Source organism: Rhinolophus ferrumequinum, chromosome 21, assembly GCF_004115265.2.
Source record: "Rhinolophus ferrumequinum isolate MPI-CBG mRhiFer1 chromosome 21, mRhiFer1_v1.p, whole genome shotgun sequence".
In the NCBI taxonomy this organism is placed as follows: Eukaryota; Metazoa; Chordata; class Mammalia; order Chiroptera; family Rhinolophidae; genus Rhinolophus; species Rhinolophus ferrumequinum.
The window spans coordinates 33,356,044-33,372,348 of record NC_046304.1 but is presented as its reverse complement, the minus strand read 5'-3'; the positions used below and the strand labels follow the sequence as shown (position 1 = coordinate 33,372,348).

Here is a 16,305-nt window from a genome sequence, read left to right as displayed (position 1 = left end):
CAGGGAGGGCTCAGGTAGTCTGTGAGAGAGCAGCAGGAGAAGTGGGCCCAGCTTGGAGAGCAGGCCCCAGGAAGGATAGACCTGTGGGGATGTCATCTCTCCCTTGGAATCAGGAAAGAGAAGGGGAGAAAGAATTTCATCCTCCCTTCTCCTGAAGTCCTTGCAGAGACCACGTGGGATAACCATGCTGCTTCCTCTGCTCTCCTGTTGAGGCAGACTGGGAGTCTACCCTGAGTGAAGCTTGCTGCAGTGCCCGCCAGCCTCCCTGGGAACAGAACAGGTCTCCCCACACACAGCCACCTTGGAGAGCTGGAGAGGAACAGCTCCATCCACCTACTCTTGCTGAGATGCTCAGCCACCTCTCTGAGCCCTGGGACCCCGGCTCCGTCTCAGGGCCTCTGGAAGGCAGGCAGGCAGACATCCTAGCTCACTGCCGGCACTGGGGCCTGAGGGCAGAGGGTCAGATTGCCCTGGGTGCCTCTGGGCTCCTAGACTGGATCAGCCCTAGTCTCTCTGCCCTCTTCCCACAATCTGCCACCTCCCCCAGGAACTGTGCCAAATGAGTCCTTGAAATTGATTTATTACTGGGCCCTGTCCCTGGGATCTCCCTTTCTCGGGGATCTGGGTCCAGACAGACTGACGGGGTAAGAGAGGGTATGTACCCCAGAGAGCGTGGGGCCAGGCCAGCCCAAGCGTGGCTCCCAGGCCCCCCTCCCTGAAGAGGCCTCTGCCCCCAGGCCTGCCTCCCCCTCCCCTAGCTCTTCTTGGCCTCCTGCTCCCTGCGGCGGAGCTTCTCACGCTGCCGAGCAGCCTTCTCCTGAGCCTTGCGCTCCTTCTCCGCGGCTGCTGCCAGCTCCTTCACCTTCCGCTTCACCAGTGCCCGGTCATGCGAGCTGCTGAGCCCCAGGCTCTGGGGGAAGAATCCGAGGGTGAGGGAAAGCGCCCCAGAACCACCCCAGGTTCTTTGTGCTCCAGGGGTACCCTCTCTGGAGCTCCGCCAGCCCTCTCTGAAGTGAAACCTCCACCTCCCACACTTGCAGATGGATCAGAACTCTCAGGACAAGAATTTCGAATGGGAGTGGGTTGGGAGAGAGGAGGGTGGAGAGTACCTGGCCCTTTGCCTGTCCCCCTTCCCACAATCCTTGGCTCCCATTCCTCTACTCAGGATTTCAGCCTTGGCATGCCCCTGCCCTAGCCCTGAGGTCCAGAGATGGAGAGCAACTTGCCCAAGATCACACAGTTGGTCAGTTCGCAAGACCCCTCCTCATCGCAGACTTCCTCTCCACTCCTTCTCCAAGCAACTCAGCAGAGGGTGGGAACAGGCCAGAAACTCCCCAGCACAGAGATGAGAGCCTCCCAACCCTGCCACCTCCCCCCCTCCATTTCCTACTACCACTGGCCTCCAAGACTGAGAATCAGACAACGTGATCCAGGCAGAGACTTGCTTCCCGCTGTGCTGGGAGACTCATCAGAGTCAAGAGTCAGATGATATGATAGCCCTAGAGGTTAAGGTCAACCTGGAACTTGAAGGTCAAACTGAAGAATTGGGCACGAGTTTCAAGTCAGATGGGGGACCCATGCCAGAGTGCAAACATTAGGCCAAAGGGCGTGCCCGGAGGTCAGAGGTCAGGGCAGTGGCCCCAGAGGGAGTGACAAGTCAGAATGAGGGGATCCCAATCCTTGAAGTTTGCCTCAGGCTCCAGCTAGATAAGGGCCTTCCACTGTGACCCACCTTCAGTTTGCTTCCATCCAGCTGCAATAGCTGTGGCCCGTCAACCTGCCGCGCAGCAAACTCAGCGACATATTGCTCCAGGTTGAGGCTGTGCAGCCACTGGCCCACCTGCTGACTGGTCCAGTGGTGGACAGTGGGGAGAGGTTCATCCAGGAACTGGGATGGAGACCAAGGAGAGTGAGGGGGGAGGACATGGTCTGTGACCTGCAACCTGGCAGAGTCAGGGGCCAGGGCTTGCTCACCTCATCCGAAGACTGGGAGAGCGTGTGGTAGGGATAGGAACACTTGGCCTCCTGCCGGGGACCACTTGGGATCTTGGGGCTGCTGCTGGGGGGTGTGGAGTCATCACTCAGGGTGGATTCCTAGACAGGAAGGGTTGCACACCACTAAGGAGAAAGTTGCCCCAGCCCAAGGCAGTCCCCACAACCCAGCCGCCCCCATCTGGAAGGAGATTGCTCAGTGCACCTATGCATGAGCCAGGAGCATGCACATATGACCTGGTGACTTGTGTGAGGCATCAGCATCTGAGGCCTCGGGGAGGACATGGGGCTAGCACTGAGCCAGGCAGAATAGTGAGCAGGAATGAAGGAGGTCTCAGGCTAGGTGCTGACTCCTACAGGCAGTCAACCAGGATTCCCCCAGGCTGGGTCAGGTGTCTTTGTCTTGTGCCTCCCCACCACACCTCTGATGCCCTGGCTAATAAGTGTGTGATTAGAGGTCCCTGTCCTCACTGGACTGTGAGCTCTATGAAGGCCTGGGCTGTTCACTGTGGTACCCCCCGGGCCCAGCATAAGGGAAGGAAGGAAGGGAGGGCATGCCGGGAGGGAGGAAAGAAGGAAGTCTAAGGTCAGAGGGAACTGCCTTCTTCCCTGAATGTCCAGCTGTCTGTCCCAGCAGCACATGAGGAACAGAACCACAGAACAAGCACTGGGCTGGGGTCAGAGCGTGGCAATGCAATCCAAGCATGTCTGTGTACAAGTCCCTTCTCTCTGGGCCTTCATTTGGTCATCTGTACAATGGGGATGGGAATGACTGCCCTCCTTACTTCACTGAGCCTTTAAGCGAATAGAAAACACAAACATGCCCTTGGAGCTTTGCAAACTACAGGTGCTGTGTGAACACAAGCAGAGGCTCAATGGTGCTTGTTACTTGGCCTCCCTCCTCCCACAGGCTTGTAAGCTTTGTGAGCACTAGCTACGTTGGGGTCCTATTCATCTCTGTATCCCCCAAACCTTACCCCACCACACAGGTAGCTCAGCTCCTGAGACAGTATGTGGGGCTGAAACTGAGCCAGGCAGAAGAGTTAGCAGGGATGGAGGAGACCTCCGGCTGGGTACATGCAAGGGGAATCACGGTGTTTGCTGATGTGTATTGAATGGATGAAGCAATGAATGAATCAATAAATGAACTACTCAGAATATGAATGAGTGAGTGCATGCATGCATGAACTCAGAGATGGATGAGTGAACGAAATCACTGAATGGCTCCACGGATGGACAAATGGACTTTAGGAATGCCTGGATCCTAGCCTGAGCCGGGGTGAAGTATGTCCTCATGTCACTTGAGCCCAAGAGGCAGCGTGGGGGCCAAAAGGCCATGGACTCACCTGAGAAGCTGACTTCTTAGGGCTGAAGCTCTCATGTTTAGGGGAACAGGCAGGGGAGGTGGTGCTGCCGGAGGACGCTGAGCCCTTGCCGCTGTCTGTGAACCAGGAAAAGGGCAGGAACGGGGAGCCCCCTGACCTGCCGGATCCCTCCACCGACTCCCTGTGGAGAGAGCACCCTGCATGGGTGTGGGCACGGAGGGGAGTGCTGGGCCCACGGGGAGCTACGGGTGGAAGCTGCGGCTGAGGTGCCGTGGGTACCTCTTACCTGCTGCCCATGGACAGGCGGTTGCTGCCCTTCTCCTTCCGGCTCTTGCTAGTGGATGCTCGACGTAAGGTGACCCTGTGGGGAGGACAGGGGGGAGTGGGGCAGTGCTGCCCACTGTGCTACCCTGTACCAGACAGATTCAAGCCTTTGGTTCTGGCCCCTCCTCCACTCACCCCAGGTCCAGGAACTTTCGGCGGGTCTTCTTATCCAGGCCGATGGTGGGGCTGGCTGGCTCAGGTGGGCTGGCATCACGGCTGTCATCTTTTGGGGAAGAGGGAAGCAAATAGCCTGTGCAGCAGCCTGCCTGCCTTCTTCAGCTGCCAGCGTGAGGTAGTAGAAATTCTCTTGACTTAGAATCATGCAGCCTGGCTCTGGTGCCCTTCACTAGCTGTGTGACCTAGGAAAGTCACTTTAGCTCTCCAAGCTTCCTTCATTTCAAATACGGGAATAATAACATCTGCCTATTTCATGGAACCTAATGGGATGTTTATGAAAACCTTATACAAACCGTAAACCTCTGTGAAAATGTAGCGACCACTACTATTTACTGTTAATTTTATCTTGGCCAATTTCTAACCAGCTTCCCATCTTGCCTCACCTGTCACATCCTCAGAGAAAACTTCCAGAATGCTTCCAACCGGGTCCTTTCACCCCGGTATATGCTCTCCCACCACCGTGCAAGTTTCTCACATAGCACTTGTCACAGCTTGTAACTATATACTTAATTAAGGGATGATTTGATTGCTTCCCCCCTGCACTATAAGAAATTATTTCATTGTCTTTCCCCAAAACTACAAGCCCCAGGAGGACGAGAACGGCAACTGTTTGCTTGTACGTGTGTTCCAGTGCCCAGCAGTGTCTGGCGCATCCTAGGCGCTCAGTAGATGAATGAAAGAAGCGCGGTGTTAACTCCCCCGACCCCCACCCCAAGCCATCCTGTCCCACTTGGTCCAGCCGTGTGCTTCGGTGCCACCGGAGCGGAGGGGCCGCTGCGGTTCCCGCGCGCACCAGCAGGGGCGCCGCCAGGCGCGCTCACCTTCGCTGTGCGGTTCTGCGCGCGGGTGGCGGCGCACGAAACTGGGCGAGCTGTCCGAGGAGGGCGCGGAGCGCGGCGGCGAGCAGGAGGCGGCGGCCAAACCTTCGTGAGAGGCGGCGTTGTGCAGGGGCCGGTAGCGGGTGAGCGGCGAGGGCGGCGGCTCGTCCTCGTCCAGGCTGCGCCGCAAGCCCGGAGGATCCAGGCAGAACGACCCCCCGGCCGGGGACCCCGGGCCTGAGTGCAAAGGCGAGCGCAGCCGGTGCAGGGGGCTCCCGCAGCCGTCGGTCACCTGCGGGAGGAGGCAGCCGCTCACTGCCAACCCTTCTCCTTGCTTCCCGGAGGGGCTGGGAGCCGGTTTCACCCTGTAAATGGGCAGGAGCCTCCGAGAGGGTGTCCGGACTCCTGGGTCCTTCAAACCCCGGGCAGAGGGGTGGCTGGACAGTGAGAGGTAGGAGACTGGGGCTGTCAGTCACATAGGCTGGGCTTGAATCCGGCCTCTTTCACTTACTGTGTGACTTTGTTACCGAACCTTTCAGAACCTCCATTTCCTCATTTGTAAGATGGGGATGATAATCCCTTGCTTGAAAGGATGAAATGAGCCAGAAAAGAAGGCAGCTAATGTTTGTGAGCATTATTATGTCAGAAGCCCGGGGTGTGGTTTCCTTGGAAGAGCGGTTTGGAGGGGCAAAAAGGGTGGGTGGGGTATGTGTGATTGGGTGGGCTGCCCCAACCTTGCCTCCAGGCCCATCGGAGCCTTCACCGTCCTCTGCAGAGCTGGCACTGTCCCGAAGCCTTGAGCGAGAGGGCCGGTGTCTCCGTCCCTTGGCCAGCAGTTGGGCCCGGGCTTTGTGTAAACTGCTGTCCAGTCTGACGGTTTCTGGCACAGCCAAGTCCAGGTCTGCAAACCGGGTGAAGGAGGTAGAGACCAGACACATGAGGACAGCAAGACCAGAGGCCTACCTCAAGTGGCCACCTGCACTCACACCCCAGACATTCAACAAATGTTTCCGAGTGCCAGGCACTGGGAGTGCTGATGAGACGGAAAACGGTCTCTCAGTCTCCAGGAGAGCCAGATATGTCAGCACGTAGATATAGCAGTGTGATGGAACCTCTCACAGGCACAGAGTTGGATGGGTCGGAGGAGGGCACACCAAAGCTGGGTCTTAAGGTCTGGGTGGGAGTCTGTGAGAGAGGACGTTGGCAAGACTGGTATGTGCAATGCTGAGAAGTAGGGAAGCAGGGGAAAGGGGGCACCTCCAGGCACCTGGAGAGTAGGTTTGTGGAGGGAAGGGCTGGGGGATGAGGCTGGAGAGATCATGGTAACAATGGCGACCACAGAAGAAGACCTACTATGCATCAGACAATGTGTATACATCATCTCGCCTAGTCACAACAACCCGGCAGACTAGGAACAGCTATTAAGCACATTTTAGAGCTGAGCAAACCAAGGCTCAGAGAAGTTATCTTGACTGAAGCCACCAGCTAGCAGTGGTCTGGGATTTGAGCCTGGCTAGTCTGGCTCCAGAGACTGGCCCCGCTGGGGACCCTGGCTTGGTGTGCCAAGCTCACAGTCACACTCCTGAACATCTAGAGGGCTCACGGTTGATTGGGAGCAGAGGAACACTGCTCGCTCCCAAACCAGTGGCAGCAGCAGGGAGGAAAGTCCACAGTTCTATGAAGCCTGTCTCCTGTCCTGGGTCCGTGGCTCCGGGTAGGTCCTGGACGAGGACGTGGAGGGAGCGTAGGCAAACCCAGTGGATCGTGCATAAATGCTGTTGCTCCTAGTTTCAGTTTTCATTTGCTTCACCCAGGAATGAAGCCCTCACTCTGCAGTGTCTCTCAGTCCCCGAGCTTGGCACTGGAGTCTCCAGGCAGAAAAGCTTCTTCCCAGACTTCAGAATGGATTAAGACCTTTCCTCCCCACTCCACCCCCAGTGATCTCGGGGACCCCTATCCCATCACCCATGACCATTCTAGGTTGCCTGCCTCTCTTTCTCTTGTCTGCAGACACCCCCTAAGCCACCCTAGTGGCTCTACTGGCTTAAATAACACCTATGTCTACTCTAGCTCTGGCCCCACCAAGCTTGGGCACCTCAGCACCTGCCAGGGAACTTGCCACATCAAGGCTCCAGGCACCTCAAACTCAGCCCATCAAAATGAACCCACCGCCTTGCCTCACACTGGCTTCTCCTCTGTTCCCTTGGCTCAGTGAAAGTTCCTGTCATCCACCCCATTCAGACAGCTCCAAGCTGCCCTGCCCCCTCAACACCAGACCCAGTTGGTCATTCACCTGTCCAGCTGCCTCCTTGATCCTTCCACTTGGATGTTCCGTGGGCATCTTTAACAAACATGTCAAAAGTGGACTCCCCACCCCCCAAGCTGCTGCTTCCAGTCTGCCCAGCTCAGCAAATGGCAGCTCCGGCTTTCCAGCTGCTTAGGCCAAACCCCTGGAGTCATCGCTGACTCCTTTCTTTCCCTCCCACGCTACAAACTGATCTATCCACAGTTCCTATTAGCTCTACTTCTGAAATATATCTAGACGTACTGAAATATTTATGGTGAAATGACAAGATGTTTTGGATTAGGTTCAAAATAATCCAGGGGAAGAGGAGTGGAACGTGCAAGGGGAAATAGATGAAAAAACACTATCTCTGAGTTGCCGATTGTTGTAGTTGAGTGACGAGTAAACGGGTGTATGAAGGCATACATCATGCTATTCTCACAACTTTTGATTTCCCACAATAAAATATTGTTTGTATGCGTCTGTTACACACACTCATATACATGCATACCTATTCGGAGAACGAGGAAAAAGCACAGGAGAAGAGAAGAGAGGAGAGCAGGGGAGGGATGGAGAGGAAGGAGAAAGGAGAGGAAGAATTCCTCAACTTCCCTGTCTAAGTTATCAACGCCTCCCAGCTGGTCTTCCCTCCTCCTCCTTTTCCCATTTACAGTCGATTTTCAACACAGCCACCAGAGTGATCCTGATAAAACATGTCAGCCCCTGTCGCTCCTCTGCTCAGGACCCTCCAGTGCCTTCCATGGCACAGAGTAAGAGCCAAAGTGTCCCAGTGGCGTTCCAGACTGAGGCCGTGAGGCCCGTACCTCTCTGAGCTTCTGCTTCTCTCCGTCCCCGCCTCCACTCCAGTTCCCCTGGCCTCCTGGCTCTTCCTTGAAAGTTGAACCTGCACCTCAGCACCTTTACGTGGCCTCTTCCCTTTCCTGCAAGGCTCTTGCCACAGATTTTGCATGATTCTTTCCTCACCTCCTTCTGGTGTGGGCTTAAATACTTTCTCTCATGGAGGACTTCCCCGACCACTCAATTCATAACTGCCCCAGGACCGCCACCCCTGTTTTTCCCTATATTATTTATCATTCCTTGGCATACTAGATATTCTTAGTTATTGCCTCTCTCCACCCATGAGAATGTCAGCTCCATGAGGGCAGATGTTTCTCTATTTTGTTCATTGCTCTTCACACAGGTATATTATTATTGTAATGAAAGAACACAGATTCGCCTCCTCACACCCCTGGAACCTGGCCTCTTCTTTCCAACCGGACTGAATTGCCTTAGCTCAGGCCATCATCAGCTGCCCCCAGCCCCCTCCATACTTCATCCCAGGGCATGGCATTTGTCCATCCTTTGCTCCCCATCTCTGGTCTGTCTCCACGCCCACTTTCCACAAGCTGGAAGAAACTTCCTAAAGCATATTTCTGACTGTGTCCCTTACTCTCCTGCTTTTGAAACCTGGTGGGGGTGGGGGATAAGGGATGGCAGTGGTTGTCCCAAAGCCAACAACACAAAGTTGGCCTCGCTGAAGGAGGAGGGTGGACCAGAGAGGCTCTTGCAGTTGTCCAGGGGCAGCTGGTGGTGGCTTAGAGAGGGGAAAGGTTCTGTCAAAGGAGTATCTTGGACCCAGGCTTGACACCACCACTCTGATCCTTTAGCTGCCCCTGCTTCACTTCTGGTGTTTCCAGGCCCTGGGGCTGAGCTGGGACAGGAAGCCCTCTGTCCTCTTCTCCCGGACACAGAATCTCCAGGCATTGCCTGGAGGCAGCAAGGATTGAGGACTGACCACAGAATAATAATAGCTAATACTTACTGAGCTCTCCCCGAGCTCTCACTGTGCTGGGCACCATTCTAAGTGCTTCACAATTACTAGCTCATTTAAACCCACCCACAACTCCAAGAGGGAGGGACTCCCAGGAATCCCCAGGCAGCCTTAATTTGCCTGAGGGCTTATGGCTGGTGAAGAGCAGGCCAGGGTTATAGGTAGCCTGGCTCTGGAGGCTCTGTTTGTAACTACCAAGCCGGCTATACCTCCTGCGAGGACTAGATGGAAGTGGCTTGTGAGTCCAACCCCTCATATTACAGGTGAGGAAACTGAGACTGGGAGAGGAAAGGTTTGGCTCATGGTGCACAGGGAGCAGTACCCAGGTCTCCTGGCTCCCAGGCCGGTGCTCTTGCTGCACCGGAGGTGGGGGGGGGGCGGGGAGGGGAGGGGCAGAGACGCAGGGGAGCTGACAGGCATCCTGTACCCCTCCAGCACTCAGAGGGTGCCCAGCCACCCTGGGCCAGGGAGAAGGGCCCTTTGCTCCTAACTACGGGCCATATCAGGACCATGGTCCTCTTACTTTGGGAGATCTAGGGAGCAAGACGGGGCCAGCTTCTCCACCAGTCCCTTGCTTTACCAGGCACCCCTCACCTCCTTTTATCCCTTCCTCCATATCCCCTCTCTGTCTCCTCCCTGGCTGGGAGTTACTCAGGCCGTGGGCAGTGGGAAGTCATGAATATTTAATTGCCTTTCGCATCAGGAAGCGGGCAGGGTGGCTGCAACCTCAGCAGGTCAGGGAGAAGGAAAACAGGCAGTGTTGGGATGAGAGGAGCAGGAGTAGAGGCCGAAAAGCCCCAGAAAGAAGGAGCTCATCTCTGTCGGGCCAGAGGTCTGGCCAGGCCTGGGTGGAGATGGGGCGGCTCGGAGTCTGAAGCCCAGCGGCAGTTCATGGCTGCGGGAGTCCTGGAGGCAAACCCGGCACTCCACAGGCCCCAGGAAGGGTGAGCTGGAAGCAGGGTTCCCCAGGAGCCAGGAGGCAGCAGTTCCTGGCATTGCCAGGGCATGTGGAGGTGGCAGGGGAGAATGAGGTGAGCAGGGGAGGGGGAGGAAGAGAGGGGAAGGACAGCAGAGATAAGAAACGGGTAGGGGAGGGGAAACTGGGAGGCCCTGTAGCATTCCACCCCCAGGAGGCCCTCAAGGCCACACCCACAAATGGGAGTCCTGAAGCCTGCACACATTAGAGGCTTCAGGTGGCTTCTTTCTGTCTCCACCTCTCCCTCCATGTTCCTCCATGATCCTTTGCTCACTGACTCCTCCACCAAATCTAGCTAGAAAACGGCTTTTCCGCCCCAGTGCATGCTGGGAACTCTGCCCTGCCAGGTGGTTTTTCTCCAAGCCACACAATAGAAAGACTGCAGAGGGTAAATGATGGTGTAGGCAGGTGTGTGCATGCACCCCAGTGTGTATTGAGGCTGAGTGTGTTTTATACATTTAATTTCCATGCACATCCAAGCAGAGTAGGGTCCCTTATTTATGCGACTTGGAGGTAATATGTGTCACCTGTGCTGGGGGATACAGGTGTTCAGCACAGGGAGTTAGGAAGTCTGCAGTCCCAGTTCTGCCACTGTGATCTTTAAAGCAAGTCACTTCAACACTCTGTGCCCTAGGCTCCCTGTCTGTAAAATGGGCACACTTCTTAGGATTATTGTGAGGATTCAATGATACAATGTGTGTGAGATGGGAGTGCCAGTCTAGTACCTGGCATGGGACAAGCACTTAATAAATGGGGATACTTGTTAATATTGCTGTTGTTGCAATTGGCATGTCCAATCAGATAGTGGTGACAAAGAATCAGGCTGTAAGGCCACTATACACACACACACACACACACACACACACACACACAGGCCCCAGGAAGGGTGAGCTGGAAGCAGGGTTCCCCAGGAGCCAGGAGGCAGCACACACACACACACACACACACACACACTTCAGTCCCCAAGGGACTCTACCCTCCACCCTTCCAGTGCTAGGTGGCCTTGGCTAGAGATAGGGCCAAACAGAACTTACCAAAAACCTCATCCACGGGTTCTCGGAGCTTTGAAGACGCCATGACTCAAGAAGAGAACTAGGGAAGACAGTGGGGGAGAGAGAAAAAGACCACTGATAAGAGGTTCAGGCTGGTGGAGGCCAAGGAGCTGCCTTCCCTCAGAACTCTTCCTCCAGCCCCGGGAAGAGAAATCATCTGAAACATAGCCCAGATTGTCGGGTTTGGATCAGGAGGCAGAAGCAGAAAGCAGAGGCAGAAGCAAGTCCAGGGTGTCCCGTGGTGGTGGTCCCAACTGATTTGCTGTGTACCTCTACCCGAGTCACAGAAATTTTCCCCTCACTCTCTTGGGCCTTTTCATCATTTGCCTTCCCTAAAAACTTTTAATCATTGTAAGTTGTCCAACACCAAATCTAAGAGAAATCTCAGAGATTATTAAATCCAATGCTCTCGTTTTACAAATAAAGAAACGGGAGAATGACTGGCCTAAGATCACATAATAAGTTAGCGGCACAATCGGGACCAGAACTCAGGTTCTTTCATCTATCCATTTACCTCTACCTCCGTACTTATCTACCCATCTACTTCATTCACTCATCCACCATCCATCCAGCCACCCATCCGACATCCACCCCATCCACACATTCACCTATCTTTGCATCCATCAGTTCATACCATCCACCATCCATCGTTTCATCCATCACCCAGTCCTGCCTCCCCCACCCCCCATCACTGGTACATTTACCACCTGCTTTCCTCAACATGAGCTGTTCAGGAAGCTGGTGCCATCAGCAGCAGGGCCGCTGTTTTTGACAAACTCACAGTTCCAGACAGACTCACAGATGCCAGAGGATATAAGGAGTACTCACAACACAACAGTGGACAGTAACATCTCTCACACATTGAGTATGTTCTGGGAAGTGTGGATGGGGAGGGGTTGGTTTTGTTGTGCTTTTGGAGGAAAGCAAGGAGGGCAGGTGGGGAAGCAGGATATATGCAGCTGAAACAATTTGGACATGCTTCCTAGCAGATAGGATTATAGCGGCTCAAATCAAGGCCTGGATGTTAAGGAGCAGGGGAATACCAGATGAGGGGAGAGCAAGGAAGCCCAAGGACAGGGGCATACTGCACGGCTAGGACATGGTCTCCAATTACTTCTCACACTCAGGTCCCCATGAGAAGGGCCAAGCACTGATCTAGACCATATATTTGGGAAGTGTAGGTAAGCTAGGCCATGTGTCTGCTGGGGTCTTTTCCAACTCTCCTCTTCTGTTATTATATAGAGATCATCTCACTGTGAGCTGGCCAGGCTTAGGATTCTTAGTCTCCCCACTTTACAGATGGGAAAACTGAGATGCCAGAGATAAGAAGCAGAACAACCTTGACCCGGTTTCCTGCCCCTCTGCCCTATCCTGGACGATGATCTGTAGTTTTGGAGGGTACTCATAAGGAAAGGACACTGTGAGGAGAAAGGTAGAGGGAGGGGAGCTGATCCGTATTGGTTAGGACTGGGAGAAGCTTCAAAACCACCTCCACCTCAGGCTCCATGGATGCTTAGGGCTGAGAGCAGGAAATGAGGTATGAGAAGGGGCCAGGGACACCGGCCCTCCAAGAACCCTCCTGTCATTCTTGAACTCTGGGTGCAAGTCCTAGAACCTCTCTACCTGTCCTGAAGGGTGAGATGGGAAGGGAAGCTGCCTCTAAGAATAAACGGAATTCCCTCATTCATTCATAAGGCTTCATTTGACCAGGACCCAGCTGCCGCCTCCTCCAGGAAGCTGTCCTAGATAGCCTTTCCTCCTCCCATTTGTCTACATAATTTCTAAATCCGCTGTTCCCCAACCACTGGGAAATGAATTTTTCATACTTCATCGATTCCCTAACTCGGTCATCTCTCCCTCAGATCTGATGGGAGCTCCCTGAGGAGAGGGGCCAGTACTCCCCACCAAATTAGGGACTCTCTGAAGATAAGAATGGAGGCTCCCTGAGGACAGTAGTGGTGCCTGCTCTTAGACTACCTGAGATGGAGATCCCATGTGTTCTTTTTTTGTGTGTAATTTTTATTTTTAAATTACAGTTGACATTCACTATTATATTAGTTTTACCCTGTGTTCTTATTCAAGGTCCCAGTCCAGGGTGGAGACCCTCTTGTGGATGGAGTCCTCTTTCAGGTAACTTCTGGGCTGGGCTGAGTCTTCCAGCTCATACCCGGCCCAGTCCATCCTGATTCAGCACAAACTGCTTTCTTTCCCTCCCTCCTTCAACAACTAACTCCCTGAAGTGTGTATGGGGAACTGTCCCTACACTGTTCCATGGAGAACTCTGGGAAGCAGGATATAACAGAGGTCACCAGGCCCCTCCCACCAAACCCTCAGTCCAAAATTGAGTCTTGGAAAATTAGACACTGCCCCCCCCATTCACACTCCTACACCCACACACACACACACATACACACACTCACACTCGACCAGGTAACTACCACAAGGTGGAAATGAACCTGTTCCTCCAGATACAGTCTTGGGCTCTGACTCTATTAGGCCACTCCTTTTAATTCCTGGAGGAGGAGCACCAATGACCTTTGACCCTCCCCTGGGAGAAAGGGAGGCAGGTGAGATCAAAGCTTCTGGGGCCAGGGGGGGAGCACGGTAAGAAGAAAGAGAAAGAAAGGGGCTCAGCCCTGGAGAGGGAATGGGGAGTAGGAACAGAGACAGACCTACAGGTTGGTGGGGATGTCAGTCCACGGATGCGCAGAGAGAAGGAAGAAAGTGCAGGAAAGAGATGAGAGAGAGTGGAGCCAGGGAAAGCCCAAGTGGAGAAGGACCACCAGCAGCCCTGAGTGAGGCCCAAGGGATGGTTGTGAAGAGAGAAGGAGAATCCGCTGCCAGGAGAGGGGTGGCCCCAGCGGAGCAGACTAGAGGAGAGAAGCCCTGAAAGAGCAGAAAGGGACCAGGAGAGAAGTGCAACTGGGAAAGGCGGAGAAGGAATGGCCGGAAGAGGAGGCTGGGGGTAGAGGGAATCAGTTGTGCAGCTAGAGAAAGCCGAGTCCCCCTCCTAAGGGCCCAGGCTTGGGGTGTGGGGCGAGCGTTAGAGGCCCCTCCAAGCGCCACTGCAGATGGGGTGGGGGTGGAGGGCAGGGCACCTACTGCATTCCAAGGGCCCCTGTCCTCCAATGAGAGCCTGGCGGCTAGTTTCTTTCCAATCCATCAGTCCAACTCCGCGCCGGGCAAGAAAGAGTTAAGCCCTCTCCCCCTCCCCCCACACCAGTTTTTTTAAATTAATTTCTCCGGGCGGCGGGCGGGAGGGAGAGGATTAGGGACACAAATCCTATCTCCGCCCCCTCCCCTGACAGCCCAGCACCCTAGCTCCGCGCGGCCCCCTTAGGGATACGGGAAGAAAGGCCCTTGTCGCTTCATCCCATCTAACCACTGGGGGTCCCACCGCGAGCCGGAGTAACCCCCTGGCTCCGCTTCCCCGTCCACCTCGGGGTCCTTGGGATCCCGGCCCCTCACCTCCAGCATCAGTCATCTTCAGCGTCCGGCGCGTCGGGAACCCTTCGGGCCCATGGTGCTCCGGGCGGGGACCGGGCAGGAGAGGGGCGGGGGCCGTCACCCCGGCCGCGGGGGGCTCCGGGCTGGCTCGATCCGCTCCATCCCGGGAGTGGAGTGGGGGGTCGACGAGGAGGGTCCGGAAACCGGAGGGAATGGGGGATAGTGTGGGAGAGAAGGTTTGCAGAAAGCTGGAAGCTCGGGCGGGGCTGGACCAGGAGACCTGACGGGAGGATGCTCCGTGTTCCGTGCGTGTGTGAGAGTGTGTGTGTGTGTGTGTGTGTGTGTGTGTGAGAGAGAGAGAGAGAGAGAGAGAGAGAGAGAGAGAGAGAGAGAGAGAGAGAGAGAGAGAGAGAGAGAGGAGAGAGGAGAGAGAGAGAGAGAGAGAGAGAGAGAGAGAGAGACCTCCCCGCCCCGCCCGCCTGCCAGGCCCAGCCGGACGCGGGCCCCCGCCTGGCAGGCCTACACGCGTCGCGTCGTGTCGCGTCGGCGGGGGTCCCCCGTAAGGGGCGATGCGGGGGGCGCGTGGCGGGGAGGCCGGGCGCCCGGGAGACAAAGAGCGGGAGGAGGGGGAGCGAGGGGAGGAGGCAGCGCGCGCGGAGGGGAGGAGGCTACCGGGCGAGGGGATTCTGAGTTGTCTACTTCTCGGCCCGCGGGAGTAGGGGGGAGCGGGGTGGGTGGGGAGCGGCCGGGGAGCAGCCCTGCCTTAGGACCCACGGGTCTACCGCCTCCTCTGCAAGGTCCGTAAGGGCTCCCGATTCATCCACTCAACAGACGTCCACCGAGTGGTCGCGTGCGTGCGACGATGCCTGAGGGGACCTCGGGGAACAGAACCCACCCGGTCCCGGCCGTCGGGGCTCGCGGGGTAGTAGGGGGATAGACCGGTGGAGAGGCCCTCACAAGCCCGGTGCTGCAAGGCCTGGTGCACGGAGGATACCTCAGGGCCGGGAGAGCGCACCGCGGAGGGGCGGGGTGGGTGGTGGTGGGGACACCGGGAGGATTCCTGGAGGAGGTGATGTGATGGCTACTCCTGCACGCGGGGCTGCGTGTAAGTGCTAGGGGGGTGGGGTGGACCGAGGGCTTGCCCTTTATCCTCAGCCAGAGGGTTAAAAGTAACAGAGGAGGGAAGGGCTTAGACTTGCATTTTAGTTAGGAACACTTGGCTCCTCTGTGTAGAATGGACTGGAGAGGGCAGCCTGAAGCCAGGGACACCCCCGTGAGGCTGTTGAGAGATGATGGCAGTGGCCATGAAGATGAGAGAACAAGTTGAGAACTATTCAGGATGTAGAAAAGATTGACAGGATTTGGGGACTGGCCGGCCACTGAGAGAGAAGGAGGGGTCTAGGATGACTGCTTGATCCGGAGCCCTGGAGGTGGAAGGGGGGGGAGGGGGGGACGAGAGCGATGAGATCAGACTTGGACCTGGTCAGCTGGAGGTGGAGGCAGGCCAGCCAGGGGAGATGACGTAAAAATCATCAACCAGCTACCGTACTGCAATGGCTTAGGAGGTGCCAGGCACTGTACTAAAGCCGTTTTCTCAGATTATTATCACCTTCACATTAAAAACAGGTAGGTGTTCCTATTAGCCCTATTTGAAGAGGGGAAAACAGACTTAGAAGAATGAAAGTAGTTCGTTTACGAGCACGTCGGTGAGGTTGGATAGGGGTCTGGAGCTCAGGGGAGAGTGGTGCAGTCTCTAGAAACAGAGTTCCCCAATGGCCCACCAGCTCTCCAGGGGGATATGTGGGAGTCGGCAGGTTAAGCCAGGAAGGTCTTGGGAATGTGAGTCAGGGTAGAATTAATCACCTTTAGGGGCTAATAGTATCCAAGGAGATCTGTGGGAGTTTGGGGGTCTCTGAGTATCTTTCGATTCTGCTGGCAGCCATGGGGTACTTGCTAAATTGTGGAGACCTGGGGAGGGATTGTTGACTCTGGGGCAGTATCTGGGGCCTTTATAGAGGACATGGTTTGCAAGCATCTAGTGAGATCTGGGTGGTGGGCTGGAGTGGGGTGATTGATTAT

At 55.5% G+C, this 16,305-nt stretch overlaps 1 protein-coding gene across 1 annotated transcript; it reads right to left on the bottom strand.

The window, feature by feature from the left end:
* Positions 1-564: 564 nt before the first annotated feature.
* On the bottom strand, positions 565-14,600 carry SAMD14 (sterile alpha motif domain containing 14). The gene is made up of 10 exons (XM_033091050.1): positions 14,248-14,600; positions 10,762-10,819; positions 5,371-5,537; positions 4,640-4,928; positions 3,777-3,864; positions 3,604-3,678; positions 3,339-3,498; positions 1,975-2,094; positions 1,733-1,888; positions 565-910 (listed from the first exon to the last, which is right to left on the bottom strand). Exons 2-10 carry the CDS (start codon positions 10,802-10,804, stop codon positions 755-757), a joined length of 1,254 nt encoding a protein of 417 aa, XP_032946941.1. The 5' UTR covers positions 10,805-10,819; positions 14,248-14,600; the 3' UTR covers positions 565-754.
* Positions 14,601-16,305: the final 1,705 nt, after the last annotated feature.

Coding starts and splice junctions, on each gene's coding strand:
- SAMD14 (XM_033091050.1), bottom strand. CDS start 10,804: ATGGCGTCTTCAAAGCTCCGAGAACCCGTGGATGAGGTTTTTG. Junction 4,929..5,370: donor CCGATGGGCCTGGAGGCAAG/GTTGGGGCAGCC, acceptor CTCCTCCCGCAG/GTGACCGACGGCTGCGGGAG. Junction 2,095..3,338: donor CTAAGAAGTCAGCTTCTCAG/GTGAGTCCATGG, acceptor CTTCCTGTCTAG/GAATCCACCCTGAGTGATGA.